The 17878-nt window shown below is 38.2% G+C and overlaps 1 protein-coding gene across 1 annotated transcript in view; it reads left to right on the top strand.

Annotated features, from left to right (window-relative positions):
* Positions 1 to 4644, top strand: part of SCG5 (secretogranin V) — a 31005-nt gene extending 26361 nt beyond the window's left edge. Inside the window, exon 6 of the mRNA XM_054068958.1 lies at positions 1708 to 4644. Coding sequence (XP_053924933.1) covers positions 1708 to 1812 — 105 coding nt within the window. The 3' untranslated portion in view covers positions 1813 to 4644. The remainder of the gene's footprint in view (positions 1 to 1707) is intronic.
* Positions 4645 to 17878: the final 13234 nt, after the last annotated feature.

Raw genomic sequence — 17878 nt, 5'->3', positions numbered from 1 at the left:
CCAAAAATTTTGCATTATATTTCTGTGTTTTCTTTTGTTGGTTCAGAAGAATTCAAAATTTTATGTATTCTAATTCTCATCTATTTTATTTCAAAAAATAACAAGCAAGTACCATTCCAAAAAAAGAGACCAATTAATCTTCCTAAGAATCTTCATATGATTCCTAGAAGTTTATGCAACATCTGAACTTCACAAAATTAACGTTAAACAGAACTTCCTTAAACAAACACAAACAAATCATTTACATGTGTCTTATTTTTAACAATTTAAAGCATTAAATTAATTTTTTTATTTTCAAAGATTTTTCCACATTCACTTCTAGTTCTTAATATCTTCATATTTTCACTTTCAGCAGGCAGAACGCTCAGAGAACAATAGAAGTGAGCAAAAGGGCTGCTCTACGCTATGATTAACTATTAATGATAGCATCTACAAATCTGGAGAAGCTCAAGGGCTTAAATTCAAAGACAGACAAACCCCAAATCTATTCCAAAGATTTGACAAATATTTGGGATATTTGGAAAGAAACATTTCATGCCTATTTTAAAAGCTGGTTGCGTGCGTGTGTGTGTGTGCATGGTTTTGAATTCCTATGTTTCGGTGAAAAAAAGCACAGAAATATCTCAAGAAATGTAGTATCTGTGACACAGCTAGCCAGACAAGAATCAGGAGATACTGGAAAATTTGCATTCATCCAAAGTTTGTCCTTAGGCAAACAATTTTTATTGGCAGCAAAAACCAGCACACTAGAATTTTTCACTGTATCTGTGAAGGAGAAAGTATATACTTGAATTCTGTGTACACTGACGCTGTAACAGGCCAGCAAGTGGATGTAAATAATAATGAAGTTAATTCTGAAGCTCCCTAAACTGCTTGGTACTTGCAAATACATTAAGTATGTTTTATTCCACTGGCGTGGATAAAATTCAAGCATATACTTTCTTCAGTACTATGATCTCCAAGCAGTTTTGAGACAGGATCTGTTCATGTTCAGTCTCACGTTGTGCTGCTTGCATGGTGCAAAGTGAAGTTAAACCCTCTCCAGGGATGATCTTTACAGCATTCCCTTATTCTGGCAGTGGCAGGAGAACCATTTCCTATGCCAAAACCTTGCTTGGCTCTGCTTCTGGCCAGCAGTTTTTTATCTTGGCATCAAGAGAGGAAGTGAGGAGGGGTTTCGTGGAGGGCTGAAGAAGAAGAGTCTTTGGTCAAAAATGGTATCGTAGTATCTAACTTATCTCCCAGTGTAAGGTCTATCGGAGGCTAGTGATTTAAGCTAAAGCTTACCTGTACTTCTGTCCTGCCTCAAGAATCATGAGTTGGATGTGCTGCTGCTTCTCTGCCGAGCTGAGGAAAGGAAGAGAGTAACAAAAAATGTGTTTAATGCAGGCCGTCCTATATTCTCATTAGTCCTCCTCCTTCATTTGCTTTCTTTTTTGTGGGTTGGATTAAATTCTTGCACACAAACAACTATTAGAAAATATTTAAATATATTAGAAAATATTAAAAAATCAGAAAATATTAAAAAATATTAGAAAACAAAACATTTATTTACTCCTAGATTTACTTCTTGGGAACAATTTATTTTTTCTTGTAGTCTGCAAGTATTTGTCAGACAAGAAATACATACCCATATCCACTAATACTAGTTACCTTTTCTATGTTTCCCTGTTTCTAATAAGTATAAATAATTTTAAAATTTTTCAGAATGTGAACCCCTTTCTGCAAGGACAGCGACTGGATAATGTTGTAGCAAAGAAGTCTGTTCCACATTTTTCAGATGAAGACAAGGGTCTTGAACACGTACAATAAAAATGAATGATGAAAACTCATGCCATCCTCTGCTAGATCATAATATTGCTTATATATAATCATCTATTAAAATCCTTGTGAATGGCAGCATGTTTATTATTTATATAATCGTAGATGAAATCCAGCTGTATTTATAACACTATGTTCTCCTAGATAACAAAAATATGGTTCTGCTTTTTGTTAAGTTATGGTAAAAGGACATTTCTGTTGTTTTTATTTTAGTCATGGAGCAAACTTTAAAAATGTTAGTCATTTTAATAGCTTACGTGAGGTAAATGGTCTTAATGAGCAGCTTGTAAATAGGAAGATATAAAAAAATGCCCAGTCTGATTCCAACATTTAATCTTAAATGTTACTGTGTTTGACACATGAAAATTATAGTTTTATGTTTTGTTCACAAATATTGTTACTTAGCAAAGAGAAAGTATTTGTTTTACCCAGACAATTTTGGCTTTTGGTCTATTTTAATAAACATTTAAGCTATCTACAAGGTTTGCAAAGTGACATTTTCCAAAATATTTCAGAGGCTCATTTCTCTAGGTTATTGATGTGCAAATTTAAAAATTAAATAACTGCTTTTTGAATCTGTCCACTGGAGTACTTTTTGTTAGTTTTAATCATTCCATGTCCACTGCCTTCCTGAACACTTGCACATCTTTCTTATCAGTGATGCTGTTGTGTGAAAAATAAATCTCCCCCGCTTTTCTTTGTCTTAGTAACAGCAGTATTTGTGCATTATAACATACTTAAATTATGAGGCCCTGGGATATTATAAGTGAAGATGGAGACATTTGTCTGTGCTAATAAGGTTGTGTCAACATCCTCTGAATTAAAATCCAGGATATGAAGGTCATTATAGTCGATGATCTTTTGGAAAACTATGATACTCTAATAACAGTGGTAGCTATCACTGCTCTTGAAGTTGCTTCAGGAAGTTTAAATTGCCTCCTTGCCCCTAGAAGTCTAAAAAAATCTTATATTGCAGTAAACTGAACTCTCCTTTTCTGAAAGATGAGAATATAAAATTACCCATTATTTTTATTTTCAGTGTGCATCTGAAATATTTCAAGCCACGTGCATGAGGCATTGAAAGTATGGAAAACCATGTTAGCTTACAGCTTTGAACTTGTAATCTATGGAAAAAAATTGTAGTTTCCTTCCCAATCCTACCAAAAGGCACAGTAAAATAATAATGACCCTTTAGGAAAAAAAAAACAATAAGAAAACTGAAGCTCCTAGCTACATAAGATTAAAGTTAACAAGATGGCAGGAATATGTCGGTGCACGGCATTTGCTTTTTGTGTCCTAGCACTTAGGAATTTGTAATAAATTATGTATGCAGAGTCAGTCCTTTCACGTCAGTTATGCGTAGATTGCAAAACTCTGTAACATTCTAGGCTGAACTAGAATGTCTTTCATCATATTTCCTCTTAAAAAAATCTGGAAAACTACCTAGTATGTAATGCAGTGGGATTTATACTCACGCGTGACGTGAAGTTGAGGAGTTTCAGTGAATCGCAGAGCTCCTTCAGCCTCAAGGGCTTTGAAGGGGATGGCAGTAATCCAGCTATTTACATGTGAGAACTTGTATTCTCTTGTTTCTTAAGCTTACTCTTTTTATCTGTACTCCTCCTTAGTCTTCACACAGACATTGAGAGTTGCAGAGTTGCAAATATTGTCTCCAAAACCAGAAAAATGCCCACTGGCTCGGAGTATGTGAAATGGTTGTTCCTCTCACCTAACCCCACAACCAGTCACTGATGCTATCACAAGGCTACCAGATGATCAGTCCTAAGAAACTTATGTTTCTTCAAGTACTCAACTGTCTTATCAATACTTTTCAAGTATTAAATTTGGGCGACAGTCTGTCCTTCTTAGCTCCAGTAAAATCCATTTTAATTGCAAAACCAAAGCAACAACGAAGGCAATTTATTTCACTACTTAACCTCTTAGTAAGGACCAGCACATAGTAAAAGGTGATGTGCATAGTAAATAGGGGGATTAAAAAGGGAAGGACAAAAAAAAGTATTGTTTGCTTAATAGTATGAGAAATTCCACACTGATTTCTTGAAGCACTTCAGTTCACAACACTCCATGTGTGAGAATGTGATCATTTGGCACTGCAGACTGACCGGAACACAGATCCCCAGCGGCTGCTGGTGTCCCTGGTGGGACGCGAGGAGCTGCCCTTCTGTCTGTGATAGATCTGCACAGAGCAGCTGAAGGAAGAATCACACAATTCACTGATATTTTGTCTTTAAAATGCAAGGAAAAAACCCTCTACGCTGCATCTGCTGGAAGTCCATTGGGCAGCTTGAGTGTGACACCAGGAAGACTCAACAACACTATTGTGAAATTTTAATAAAATATAGCTGTCACATCATGATAATGAGATTAATTATTTTAATTTCCGTTTCATAGAAGACCTGCCTTTCTGTAGTGGGAATTGTAGTCCCATATTAAACCAAAAAAAGCAACTGCACCAACAACAGTCCAAATGGATATGTAATTTTATATAAAGAATTGTCACAGTGCTGCTCTTCCGGAATCAATAAACAAAAACTGTCACCCACACTAAGAAATCATTCCACCAAACCAATAATTACAAGAATGTAAATAGCTGCTCAGCTCTTACAGGTACAGTTGCCCTTTTCCATTTATGATGCATGTGAATTAAGGAGCATGTATATTGCTATTGTTCCAAATTTTCATTAAATGAAAAAACCTTTTTAGATTATTTTAAAATCTGCAAGTGTGTTTAATTACCTCTAGCATATTTGAGACACAATGTGATAAAAGAAGCTATACAAAATAAAGTGTATTGCCATGCAACTCTGGTTTTGTCTGGTAAAGAATTATTTATGATCCTAGTTTTAAAAGAGCACCGTGTAACTGAGCGGGGTATAGTATTTGATTTGTGACACAAAACTTACTGTGGGGGTGCATGTGGATGTATATATACACATATACATACACACACATATACTAACATACACTTTTAAAAGAGATAATACAGTCTTATAATAAACTCAGTAGAAAAGAATATAAAGATGTTGAGCCACAGAAGAAAGCAATATATAAATGCTTACTGGATTATTTAGAAGGGGAAATAGCGATATACTGCTTTTTATTGGCATGTTTGCATTCACCAAACAAAACTGTGCTGCTAATCTATTCAGCAACTCCCGAGCAAACCAAAGCAAAATGGAACTAGTCCAGAGAGTCACTTATAGGACTGTAAGTAAAGCTGATCTGAAGCGCTTATTTTATCAAAATATGATGAAGCATATCTTCATCCGCTAAACTGAGGAAGGACATAGGCAGAAAGATGACTACCAAGCCAGTTAAGGTTTTGGCTGTGTTGTGGACAAAATAACATTCAAGCCCCTTTGTTTCCAAATGTCAGGAGTTGGTGATGAAGACAAATAATTTTTTAATGATGAAGATGAAACTTGAGTCAGTGTCCTCAAATCAAGCCTTTAACCAGTGGCTGTATGAAAGTGTTGAAAGGGCTTTGTTTTCCTTTTTATGCTTATTGTGGTTTAACCCCAAATGGCAACTAAGCACCATGCAGCCGCTCATTCACCCCCTCTCCCACACCCGGTGGGATGGGGATGAGAAGAAAAAATACCCTAAAATATGTGTGTTGAGATAAAGAGAGTTTAATAGACTTGCAAAAAGGGAGAGAGAATAGTTATCATATATGCAAGACAAGTGATGCACAATGAACCACTTGACCAATACCCAGCCTGTCCCTCAGCAGTGATCCCTGAGTAGTGAACCCAACTTCCCTTTTATATATTGAGCACCACATTATATGATATCCAATATCTCTTTGGCTAGCTTGGGTCCCACCCAGCTTCCTGTACACCTGCTCACTAGCAAAGCACGGGAAACTGAAAAACTCTTGATTTCTTAGAACCAACTAAAAGCATCAGTGTATCGTCAACATTCTCGTCATACTACATCTAAATGAGTGGCTGCTGGGAGGAAAATTAACACAATTGCTACCTGGCAACAACTAAACCAATACATGCTACCAACATTATTCTTATAGGGAATCCAAAACACAGCAGCTACCTGGAAGAGAATTAACTCTATGCCAGCCAAAATCAGGATAATGCTGTACAAAAACTATTTTTTGAACATTTAAATTTATCACAAAAAGCCCATAACAACACCAATGCAAAATAAGCTTGTAGTCTTCTGGCCTTTTTGCTGATAAGCTTACTAAACCGTTACTTCATTTGTAATACTGTAACACATCCTGTGAATTATTTTTTATGCAAGTACTTATTTTTACCTGCAATATCTGGATCATTAGGACAAGAATCACAGAATCACAGAATCACAAGGTTGGAAAGGACCCATTGGATCATCGAGTCCAACCATTCCTAACACTCCCTAAACCATGTCCCTAAGCACTTCATCCGCCCGTTCCTTAAACACCTCCAGGGAAGGCGACTCGACCACCTCCCTGGGCAGCCTCTGCCAGTGCCCAATGACTCTTACTGTGAAGAATTTTTTTCTGATATCCAACCTGAACCTCCCCTGACGGAGCTTGAGGCCATTCCCTCTTGTCCTGTCCCCTGTCACTTGGGAGAAGAGGCCAGCTCCCTCCTCTCCACAACCTCCTTTCAGGTAGTTGTAGAGAGTAATAAGGTCTCCCCTCAGCCTCCTCTTCTCCAGGCTAAAAAGAAGTTAACTTTTCAGTCAAAGTGACAGACTCAGATTTGTGGAGGGAGAAAGGGAACATAGGCAGATTCAGAGGATGCAACCATGACTGCACAAAAATTTATAGGAAGACATTAAAAGGTCATGTGACCCATAGAGGTGATTAGTGTGTTCATTGTTTTATTACCCAAGTCAGAATCTGTCAAGGCTATCAGCTAATTAAAAGACATAACCTCCAGTTTGAGACACCTGCATCCAAGGTTGATTCAGATTGAATTGTATTTCCACCATGCTTGATACAAATGGGATGGCAATCTGAGATGCCTTAAAGAAAGGACAACAGCAACGAAATCCAAACAGAACATACTAATCCATTGCCAAATGTATACATAGCCTTACACTTAAAAATGCAGTTTTGTTTGACCCCATGCAATTACCTTCAATACTCTTAAATAAGTATCTTGTTCAGAAATTATCTGATATAATTTGTTTTCTTTTAAAGTAAAGAATTGCTCTGTCCTTAAGGGATACTTGGTTTTGGTCCTGGAGCCAAAGGCTTCCTCCAACCATGAGGAAGACTACAAACTCCCTTAAAGCGCTCAGCTATTGACAATGACCTACTTAGATGCAAATTAAATAAAAACTAAAAGGACATACAGGAGAAAAGGGTGCAATTGCCATCGTAGAGGACCCCATGAACCACAAATATGGCTGATTGGCACAGGACTGGGTCCTAAGACAGGATTTCTAAATATAAGTTAATGAAAGGGTTAAATGAATTCTTTCCCAGGAACCATCCGTGGTCTGGATCCACATTCATGCCTTTTGTCGTTAGGTGAAGAATGTCACTGAATTTGTTCATCATCCTAATTCACCACGAGAAGGAAGTACGTAGCATCAGTTCGTGTTTGCTCTATTGATGAGGCTAACTGCATCGCTGTGAGTACATGGATCCTGATGGCTGGAAGAGCTGCTAGCCATGTGTTCAACACATGGGAGCGTAACAAATCTTAAATTATGTGAGTGTCATGGCAGCAGCATTACCAATTGAAAATAAAAGAGCTTAAAAAAACTCCAATTTGACTAACAAGGTCTATTTTTGGGGAGGGAGGCAGAGGTGAGGAAGAGATCAGAAGTGATAGACATTGAGAATGTCTTCACACTTTAAAATTAGGTAGACCCAAGTCACCTCTTTTTATTTTTTCCTATGGCTCCTATTACCAAAACACAGAATCCAGCTCCTATTGCAACTCTGGGGTGTCTTTTCCATTTAATTGCTGTGTTTCTTCATTCTACTCTGCTTTCCAAGAAAAACAGTGGTGGGAGTCAGTGAATCAATTTCATTGTAGACTGAAGGAGGCAAAGGATAAAGCACGAAAAAAAAGAATGTAATATTTGCTACCAGCCTCACACTCTTCCTCACTCCCTAAGAAGTGTCATTCATTTACAGACCATTAAGCCCTGATTTTAAATGTATAAACACCGACTACTTTTATTCCAGATCTTTGTTCTGAATCTAACCACCATCTGACAACACAACGTTCTGGGGACCACCAAGAATCTCCACTACAAATGATAGTTTTTTTCAGGCAACTGAGTATTTGTTAAATCATAGAAGGCGCATAGAGCTTTGATGCTGAATTCAGTCATAAGTCTCTCTTCATGAATTCTTCAGTCATAGTATAATAGTATAGTTGGGGTTGGGAGGGACCTTAAAGATCATCTAGTTCCAAACCCCTGCCATGAGCAGGGACCATTCCACTAGATCAGGCGGCCCAAGGCCCATCCAACCTGGCCTTGAACACCTCCAGGGATGGGGCAGCCACAGCTTTCCTGGGCAACCTGTGCCAGTGCCTCACCACTCTCACAGTGAAGAAATTCTTCCTATTATCCAGTCTAAATCTGCCCCTCTCCAGTTTATAGCCATTCCCCCTGGTCCTATTCCCACAAGCCTTTACGAATAGCCCCTCTCCAGCTTTCCTGTAGCCCCTTCAGGTACTGGAAGGTCTCTACAAGATCTCCTCTGAGCCTTCTCCAGGCTGAACAGGGCCAACTCTCTCTGCCTGTCCTCTTAGGGAAGGTACTCCAGCCCTCTGATCATCTTTGTAGCCCTCCTCTGGACCCATTCCAACAGCTCCATATTCTTCTTATGTTGAGGATTCCAGAACTGGACACGATGCTCTAGATGAGGTCTCACAAGAGAGGAATAGAGGGGCAGAATCACTTCCCTCGACCTGCTGGCCACGCTTCTTTTGATGCAGCCCTGAGAAACAAGAGTTTATTCTGAGAAACAAACAAACAAAAACCCCTAGCAGTTCTTCAGTGCTTTCTCTACATTCTAATGCCCCAAAGTCCTCTAAAAGTAGCAGAAATTCACGTAGGGTAGTTCCTATGGGGAAATGTTGTCCTGATTCCTCATCCTACGTAGAACGCTCTTCTACAATGGGAAACAAAATACCGTGTTGCGGCATTTTATATTTCCAAATGGACAAACATACTCGTGAAAGAATGAGTCAAGTCATCCAGAGCGGCACTCATAATTTGACATTGGTTACTCTTTTTTTCAACAGTAGTGCAACCAGTGACTAACTTGATTGCAAAACTTTGACTTCAGTGGGTAGTGCAATGGCTATAAGATATATGGGCTTAAAACTGTGTTACTGCAACTGAAGTAAGAAAGCTATTTTTAATGCATAAACCATTTATCAATTTTCAAAAAGTTATAACTGATTTAAGGAAGTTCTTTAAAAGTCATTGTTGCAACAGATAAGCATTACTATCATATTTTATGGATAGATCCTGGCTGTTGGTTCAATTCCTGAACAACACTACAACTTGTCTGCCATCAGGGTTTGTGCATGTGCAGGAGACATGCCCAGAGTTAAAAAAGTGAAAAGGTTTGCCCTGTTTTGGATTCCTTATCAGTTCCTCTTGCTTTTCTACAGCATCTCCAACTTTGCTGCAGCCTTTCTGATTGTTATGGGTCTAAAATTACGGGGTCTCAGAAGACTTGCTTTCAGGGACTGCATTCTCATTTGTGGGGCTCACCAACATTACTGACTGTATATTCCGGGTTTGTGTTCTCAGCAGCAGCCTATGAGCCATTAAAAGGATAAGAAGTACGTAGAAGCTTGAAGATAAGGCTTTCATAGACTGCTCCTAGAATATTGGTTGCTCACTGAAAACATTTTGTGTCTATTTTGTTGTGTATCTGGAGGTTTACAAAACTGGGAACTATTTTCAATTAACTGTTGGGTGAACAGTTGCAAGAGACTGAGGACCTGCTCCACTAAAGGCTTAAGTGCCCACAGTGGGACTTGCATAGAATACAAATAGCAAAGCCCAAGCTCATGATCCTTAAACCCTGTCTTCCTTGCCCAGTTCCTTAGGCAACTGAAGTCTATACACAACTATGTTTTGTTGTCAATGAAGTACCTCAGGCACCTTAACTTCTACTTCTGTACATGCCGAGGACTGTCTGAAACTTGGTCAACCTGCATATCTCTACACCTATCTCCGTCTTAAACCCAGGCTGAACCATTAACTTGGCAATTCCTCCCCTGTATTCCCTGGGGTAACCAGCCTCGTAAGGACTCGCCTCACACATGTCTACAGGACCAGGCATTGCACAAAATACCACAGCAAAAGTAGACAGTTTAATTAAAAAAACCCAAACAAATAAAAAAAAAAGTGTCTGGAATAGGTATGGCGAAAGAATCAAAGCTCTAAGTGCCAGAGAAGGGGATCAAGAATGAACACAAATTTGTCATTGAGAGGTTAGTAGGGCAGGGTGGATATGAGGAAGAACAGGGTAACACCTGGGCTCTAACTAATCCTTAAGGAGTGTTTAGGTAACCAGCCAGCCAGTGGATAAAAATACAGAAGTAGTCTTAAAGCATGACAAAAACAAGCTAACCACCCTCTCCAGCAGATGGCTCATTTTGACTCTCTATTTAATTCCTTCTCGAATTCTTGAGCAACCTCAGCAGAGGAGAGGCAGAGTCCTCCTGTACGAACAGGCTCCTCATAGCTAAGAGGCTACACCTCAAAAGGTGTAGGAGATACAGGCTTGAACCCCTCCAGTGATTAGCTAAGAGATCACAATCTTTTCTTTTCTGATTCTTGAAACAATACTGACCTTTTTTTACTCCTTTTTTAATTTACTATTTTTGCAGGAAAATGAGATGTATTTAGCTACCACCCAAATAACTGGAAGAATTTAGCAAGACTTGGAAATTAGTAAGAGTTCATTTACTTGTCCATGCATTGTTTAATGTAGTAACTTAAAAATATTTTTAATTAGTTTTTCATCTGTTGAAAGGGAAGCATTTAAATGAACTGCTACCTGACTCACTATTAGTATCTCAGTGACAAATCTGGTCTTTCCATCATTGTGTGGCATAGAGTTCGTTGACCAAGAGATCCAGTGATGCTAAGGGACCCTGTCGGTGCTTCAAACAGGACGTATCTTTAAAGCTAGACGTGTCTTATTTTGAGTATTTAATGTGTCGAAGCTAAGACACAGTCTTCATTTCCATACCAGCAGGAATAATTCTTTTCAAGGTTATTTCAAGCGGAATTTTCTCTATTAAAATATACAAGGCCAAATACTGAATGTGTTTTCAGAACTTTTCCAGAAGCTGGTGGCAGAATACTCAGAGCGAGAGGGATGTGGACCCCAGATAAAACAAATAATTTAGTTGAAGACACCAGGACAAAAATGTACTTGGTCTTACAAAATACTTCTCTAAGTTAGAAACTAGGAAGTCACATTTGGTTATGGTGCTTTTTCTTTATCTAGGAAGGTGCGTTTATTACACTTGATTGTAGTAGTCACCTTCTCCCTAATGCACAGAGGCTTTCTAAACAAATTGTACTATCTCCATTGGATAAAAAAAGTGCTTTCTGTCTCCAGACAGACTGTACCCTCACCTGGATCTCAATTGCTTCAAGATACTACACTGTACCCATGTCTCTGGCATGGTTTTATACAACAAGAGCTGTTGCACTTCAGCCTACAGGTAAGACATAGACAAAAGAAATCATAAACTCTATCCATGAATTTACTTTCTTCAAAAGGAAGATTTCTTCTTTGCCTCACAACACAGGAAAATATCCTATTCACTTCTGTTTTCCCTTTGGTCGGATCAGAAGAACAAGAAATAGCTAGAAAGATTATTTTTTTTCGACATTTCCAACAGGTTTTGGTGACACCAGCTCCCAAAGATTCTTTCCTCTAAACGTCCTAATGTATTTTTCAAAAGAAAAAAATATGTAATTTTTACAGTGAACTCCTGTGTTCCCTTTGAAACTCTGACAAGAAATAATAACTCCTTCACAAGGAGTCTAGTTCCAAGTGGTTGAGAACCAAAAAGCCCTGCCACAGTCTGATCTGAAGTGTAATTGATTTGGTCACTTGCGATTTAATTTCTTTGCTTGCGTCCTTAGTGCATTAAGACTTCCTGGGGAGAAGAAAGAAAACTGTTTACATTTTTAGATTTTTAAAAAGTGCATCCGAAAGCTCCAACTGTTTGGTGACTGATTAATTACAAACACCTAGAGGATTGCTCCCAAGCCTATTTACAGAATTTCTCCTAACATCAAGTGACTTTACACTTTTCCAGGCGCTTTGAATTGTGTGTTATTTGTGAAGGAAAAAAAAATAATCCTCAAACTGCTGACGGAGAACTGCTGGGAAGTGCGGTTAGTCTGAGAACATAAGATGACAGTTCTTCCACGGCTCTGAGCAGCTCCACAGAAAGGCAGGAGTGATGTCTGTTGTAGCTATATTTGGAGAACAAAGTAAAAGGACTTGAAAAACACTAAACAGAATGCAAGGTACCGTAAGATAGGAAAAGATCAATGAATAAATATCCAACTGCCCTTAGCCAAACAGGCTAAACAGGATACTTTTGAAAAGGAAACAGAAGAGGCAAAACAGAGCAGATGGAAATATCAAGACAAGAGATTTGGCCCTAAGCTCTCTAAGTTTCCCAGAAGTTATTTTTTTCTGGCAATTTTTGAAAGAGTGAATTTTTGGTAACCATACAGATAAAAAAATAGACTGTTTTTGTATTCTATTATTGTTGTATTGTACTTCTAATTCTTAAGTTCAAAATGTTTAGCATTCTAATATGCACATCAACTAAAATGCCTTTTAACAAAGGGAAAGATGTATCTGTAAATTATTTTGGTGTCTTTCAGAAAGGCTCACCTGACTCAAGCCTCTTGGATTGTTGTGTGGCACTTTATATGCACTGAATAGCCCCACTGAAAACAAAGTGAAGCACCTGGCAAGTCTTCACACGACTTGAGACTGAATCTAAGTTTAGCAAAAAACTGCAGTATGTCCACACGTCCACCCTTCTTACCAAAGCACTTAACTATCTGTTTGTATTTATGTATATATTTAAATGCTATTCAAATCAACAAAGACTGCTAAACTGGAGCCCTATCTTTAGCAATTCTAGATAGCCACAACTGCTCAAACACCTCTTTGTCTGCCTTTAGATTTTTTTTGTCTACATCAGTGAAAACTTGGCTTATTCACTGGAAATATTTTTTTTTTAATTGTGGAGAATTACAGAACTTAAAAGGCCTTCTTTCCCATTAAAAGCTTTCAGGAATTTCAAAACGGATGCATTCAAGCACGTAGACACAAAGTAGGTGAAAGTTAGAAAAATATGATTTATCTTCCCAGATTAAGTCAAACTCTCAACTCCTCACACTAACTGCTAATTTCATGGGAAGTCTGGTACCGATTCAGCTTTAAGGATTTAGGCCAAAATTATTCTGGCTCCTTTGAAAGCTCCGTCCCTATTGCGGTTTTATAGGTGGGTAAATGTGGTCAAGAGAAAACCAGTGTGAGTGAAAAAGAAGAAGATGGGGGGCGGGGGGTGCAGTTATGCTTCTTATACCTCTTCTTCTTGACACAGAGACCATCTAAATAAAAAATGGCAGTGAGGAAGAGCTCTGTTTCTTCCCACCTGCATTAGTATTCACTCCGAGAAGTGGACTAATTGATGCTGGAGCATTGTGACCGTTAATAGAGTTCTGTCTTTTCTGTAACACAGCAGCCATTTTTGCTACACTGGATTTCAAATATAAAATGCAGAAGTTCTACACAATCTAAGTAAGTTTTCTCATCCAAAAAAGGCTTCAACTTTTTCATTCCTTCAAAGCTACTTTTTCATCTGGTATTCTGTTTTTACCTGGATATTGCCAGGAGGAAAAAAAAAAAAAAAAAGAATTGGTAAGAGTTTAATTTTTAAAAGACGGCAATGGGATGAAAGAAAAAACCCAGACCAAAACAAAAGCCTTGCAAATCTACTTACATAATAAAATAGTTCTCCTGCTTCTTTCACTCTTGTTTTCTTTCGCAGTTAAGTGCCAGAGTTAGGAAAAAAGCCTAGACTTCTTAACTTCAAGCTATCGACCCTACCTGCTAGGCTGACATCGTATACCCCATGCACAGCAGCCCCCACACTGCAGGGAAGAGAAAACGCTCCTCTTCGAGGTAACACCCTGAGTTACACATGTTTTCACGATAACAAAGTGCCTCTCATCATAGCAAGAAAGGAGCAGAAGGGATTGTTTTGACAAATCTGCACATGAGATATCTATACATGTCTTAAAAGCGTATGCAATCTAAGATGTTGGGATGCAGTAAGGTGCGGGAAGAGAGTCTTTCAGTTTTGCAACTGGAAAACTGGAAACCGCACTTCATTGCTGTCGTATCCCTGGAATGAAATACGTAAGCGAATAACACATCGAGCTTCTTAGATAACTCCTTTCATAGTACTTGGTTACAACTTAAGGCTGTAGGGGCTTCTTAGACTCACACAAACTCAGTTTTCTTAGCTGAGTCACTTCTTGTATCGCATTGCTCCAGAGCTGCTGTGAAAGCAAAGCATATCAGCAAACACCTCCTACAGAGTCACGAGACAGAAGAAAGAGAAAAGAAAATGCATGAGGGCAGAGGATTTCATGGGTATTTTATGGCTTTCATTTTCTTGGCAAATTCTTCTATAGCCATCAAATACATAAGATGCATTAAAAAAATGTGAAAAGAGTTATAAAAAGGTTAGCTTGACAAATGATATTTCCTCATTTGGCATGAAAGTTTATATTTGTCCAGCAGTCAAATGTCATCCTAATAAAATAAGCTTTTCTAAATTACTTTTGAAAAATAGTCACATATGGATTGTATTATATATGTAGGTGTTTTGAGGCCAGAAAGCATATCTTTTTTTCTATGTCTGCAGCACGTAGCAGAGCAGAATGCTGGTGGGTGACCATGGCTTTAGGTGCAGAGATCATTACAAGCCCAGAACTTGGCTCTACATGTTGTATAAGCTAGACAAGAAAGCTTTTCAGACACATCAGGCCACCATACTTTCCAGAGTATGACTCCAGACTTTTAAAGTATTTAGGTGCTAAAAGCTAGGGATTTTATCTTGAACTCATTCATTCTTTTGAATTCCAATGCTATGTTTCTGAACATTCACAAATGAAATGGGGGCATATTCCTAGATGAGGCACTATTTTGAAATGAAAAAAATTTAAATATTTCATTAAAAAGAAATAAACCAAAATATTTCTCTTACTTAATTTTCTCTCATTCAGCTGATGGAAATCTATACATTAAAATGTTGATGTTCTGTCAACTTCAATCTAAAATTCTATTTTTTCATTAAGTACAGTATTATCCAATTCTTCTCAGCTTGTGGGGTGAAGCCTCGGCCACATGGACTTTAATTCTAAAACTCAAATAAGATCAATATTTAAATTCTTTAATTAGACAGAACTTTGCTAGTCTCCAGTAATTGTTGGGCAATCTCAAGCTTGATTTTTCCAGTAAATGTTATGAGAAGTTTAACTCAACTCAGACTAACCTCCGCCTTTTCTGTTATTATTTTACATGGCTTGATACAAAGTACAATAGTCAGATAAGGTTCAGCTACCCTATTTAAATGAAGATTTTTTAAAATACAGTAATATAAAAAACAGTGGAGTATCTGAACAAGAACTATAGGACTTGTTGAGTCCTATACTCAATGGAGTATCTTGAAACCAAAGCCCACAACATCTCCTTCCCTCATCTTATGCCATTTATTGCTGTCAACATACTTAGGTTTGAAATAATAAGTAGAAAATATTTTCCCTTACTGGTTTATCATATGGCTTTCTGACCATTACTTTTGGGTATATCGAAATCCCCCGGGGAACTGGATTCTTTGAGTATCACTTCTTTTCTCTGGTTTTCCAACGTAAAGCAAAAAAGCTGCCACAATAATGTAACGATAGAGCATTTATAGGCACGGCCCATCCAACACACACAACATGTGACCTTGCTTACGCTTCGAGTTGTGAATAACTTCTGAGATGCTCCTTGTCTCGGCCATCAAGTCAGGAAGATCATCACTGTACACTCGACAGTCCCTATAATGTGAAGATATCCCTAATTTCTGAGAGCATGTCCTGCAAAACTCATTTCTGAAGCTGGACATCTCAGCAACCCACTCATCTTTTGTCACATCATATAACAACTGGGCCAAACTTCATCACCTCATGTTTCCACTGTACAGCTTCAAATTCCCCCGAGGATGGCACATGGCAAGCAGCAGACCGCAGTGGAAGTCAGAGCTTGCTTCTAGCCATGTTGCAAGCTCAAGAAGAAAAGTTACAGTTGTATTGGTGAGATAAATTCTTAACACTTCACTCATTTATTTTCTCAAGGACCATTGGAATTTTAAAAGGGCAAAAAGCGTAGAAAAGCATCCCTGTCTCTGTACCAACAAGAAGTTGAGGCACACTGGTAGGTATGTAGGTGCACACATTCGTATATACTGCTTTAAAACAGGAATAGAGTGATTTGACATCACACTTCTCAAGTGTTACCAACAGAAAGGAAACATCTAAAATCACTGCCATACAAAAAAGCACTGAAAATATTAGAGATTTTGTCATCAATGGCTGAATTTTATGTACCCTTTTAGTTTTTCCTCTGTAAGTTATTGCCAGATTCATAGCCCTGTAAACGAAGCTCCTTTCTCTCCTTAGCAGAAGAGTTCAAAATACTAAGTAAAGTAGTTCAGAAGTGCCCTGTCTCTTCCAAACAGCTTGCCTTTCTTCTGACCTGGAGGAACACGTCTAGGAGTGAGAGACGTTGGTTTTCTAGGTATTCTAGGGCCAGATTCTCAGCTGGCATGAATCAATTACATCTCCCTGAAGTTGTTATAAACTATTCCAGTTTACTCAAAAAAAAAAAAAAAAAGGATCTGGCCCCTGTCAGTCTTTGGCTTCTCTGCAAAGGTTTTTAATGAGGCACCAAGTGTCCTGGCATGGAGGATATATTGAGTAGCACTCAAAGTTAACAGTAGCAGACAGGAGCTCAGCCCAATAACATTTTTCCCTGCAAAAATTAAGTACAGCACTTCTTTTAAGCTTAAAACAGTTCTTACTGTTCCACTAAAACAAAGAACAACTCACACAGTGAATACCAGCAAGAAATGGGAGAGGAAATTAAAAAGAAAAAGCCCAACAAGACAATAGCAAGCTGGTTGTTGAATCCAGCCAGGTTCATAGTACACGCTGCTACTGCCCCATGACATTGAAGCTCTTCGTCTCAAACCTATGCCACAAAAAAATGCATATTCCCACAGGCCTCCTTAGTACTAAATATTCACACAGAATTTCCCCAACTCCACCTCCAACAATCAGTACTGGTGAGCATCAACAGAATTTCAAGTATTGGTAAGGTATGAGGAAGAAGAAATTTTTCTTCTAAGTAGTGGAGGCTTTTCTAAGCCAGCGGATACCAGAACCTCATCTTTGGTTGGGATTTGACAAGCACAGCTGAAACTTTGGAGTAAACTTGGGGAATGTTTTGTTAGAAGAATCCAGCAGTAAAAGGAATACAATCTTCCAAGCTAGAGATGATCTGGATACCTTATGTTCAAAGAACAATGAGGAAAAAGATGTCTTTTCCACACCTCCCTGAAAACCACAAAAAATAGATTATAAATGTTTCTCCTTTTTTAGACAAGTCCTTTTTTTTTTTTTATTTCTACCTTCATTCAGTCCAAGGAAGCAGATACAACTACAATTATTTACCTTGTTGGTACCCAACCCATTTATTTTTCTAAATGAGTAGGTTAAATGCTTGCAAAAATCATTCTACTGTCCAACCATCAGAGAAATCTCAAAAATTGTCTTGCTGGACCCAAGATGTTACTGTCTACTTGAAACACCTTATGGATTAAACTGAGTGAAAGAAAATACATGGGAAAATACGCTGGAGAACATACAACTGCAAGAAATTGGGACAGCTCTTGAGGAACGAACATACTTTCCACACCAGGAGATACTCCTAAAGGGTTTCTTAGTTTGC

Source organism: Cuculus canorus, chromosome 5, assembly GCF_017976375.1.
Source record: "Cuculus canorus isolate bCucCan1 chromosome 5, bCucCan1.pri, whole genome shotgun sequence".
Lineage (NCBI taxonomy): Eukaryota > Metazoa > Chordata > Aves > Cuculiformes > Cuculidae > Cuculus > Cuculus canorus.
The sequence above is the reverse complement of the archived record's forward strand: the minus strand, read 5'-3'. Positions and strand labels throughout refer to the sequence as shown.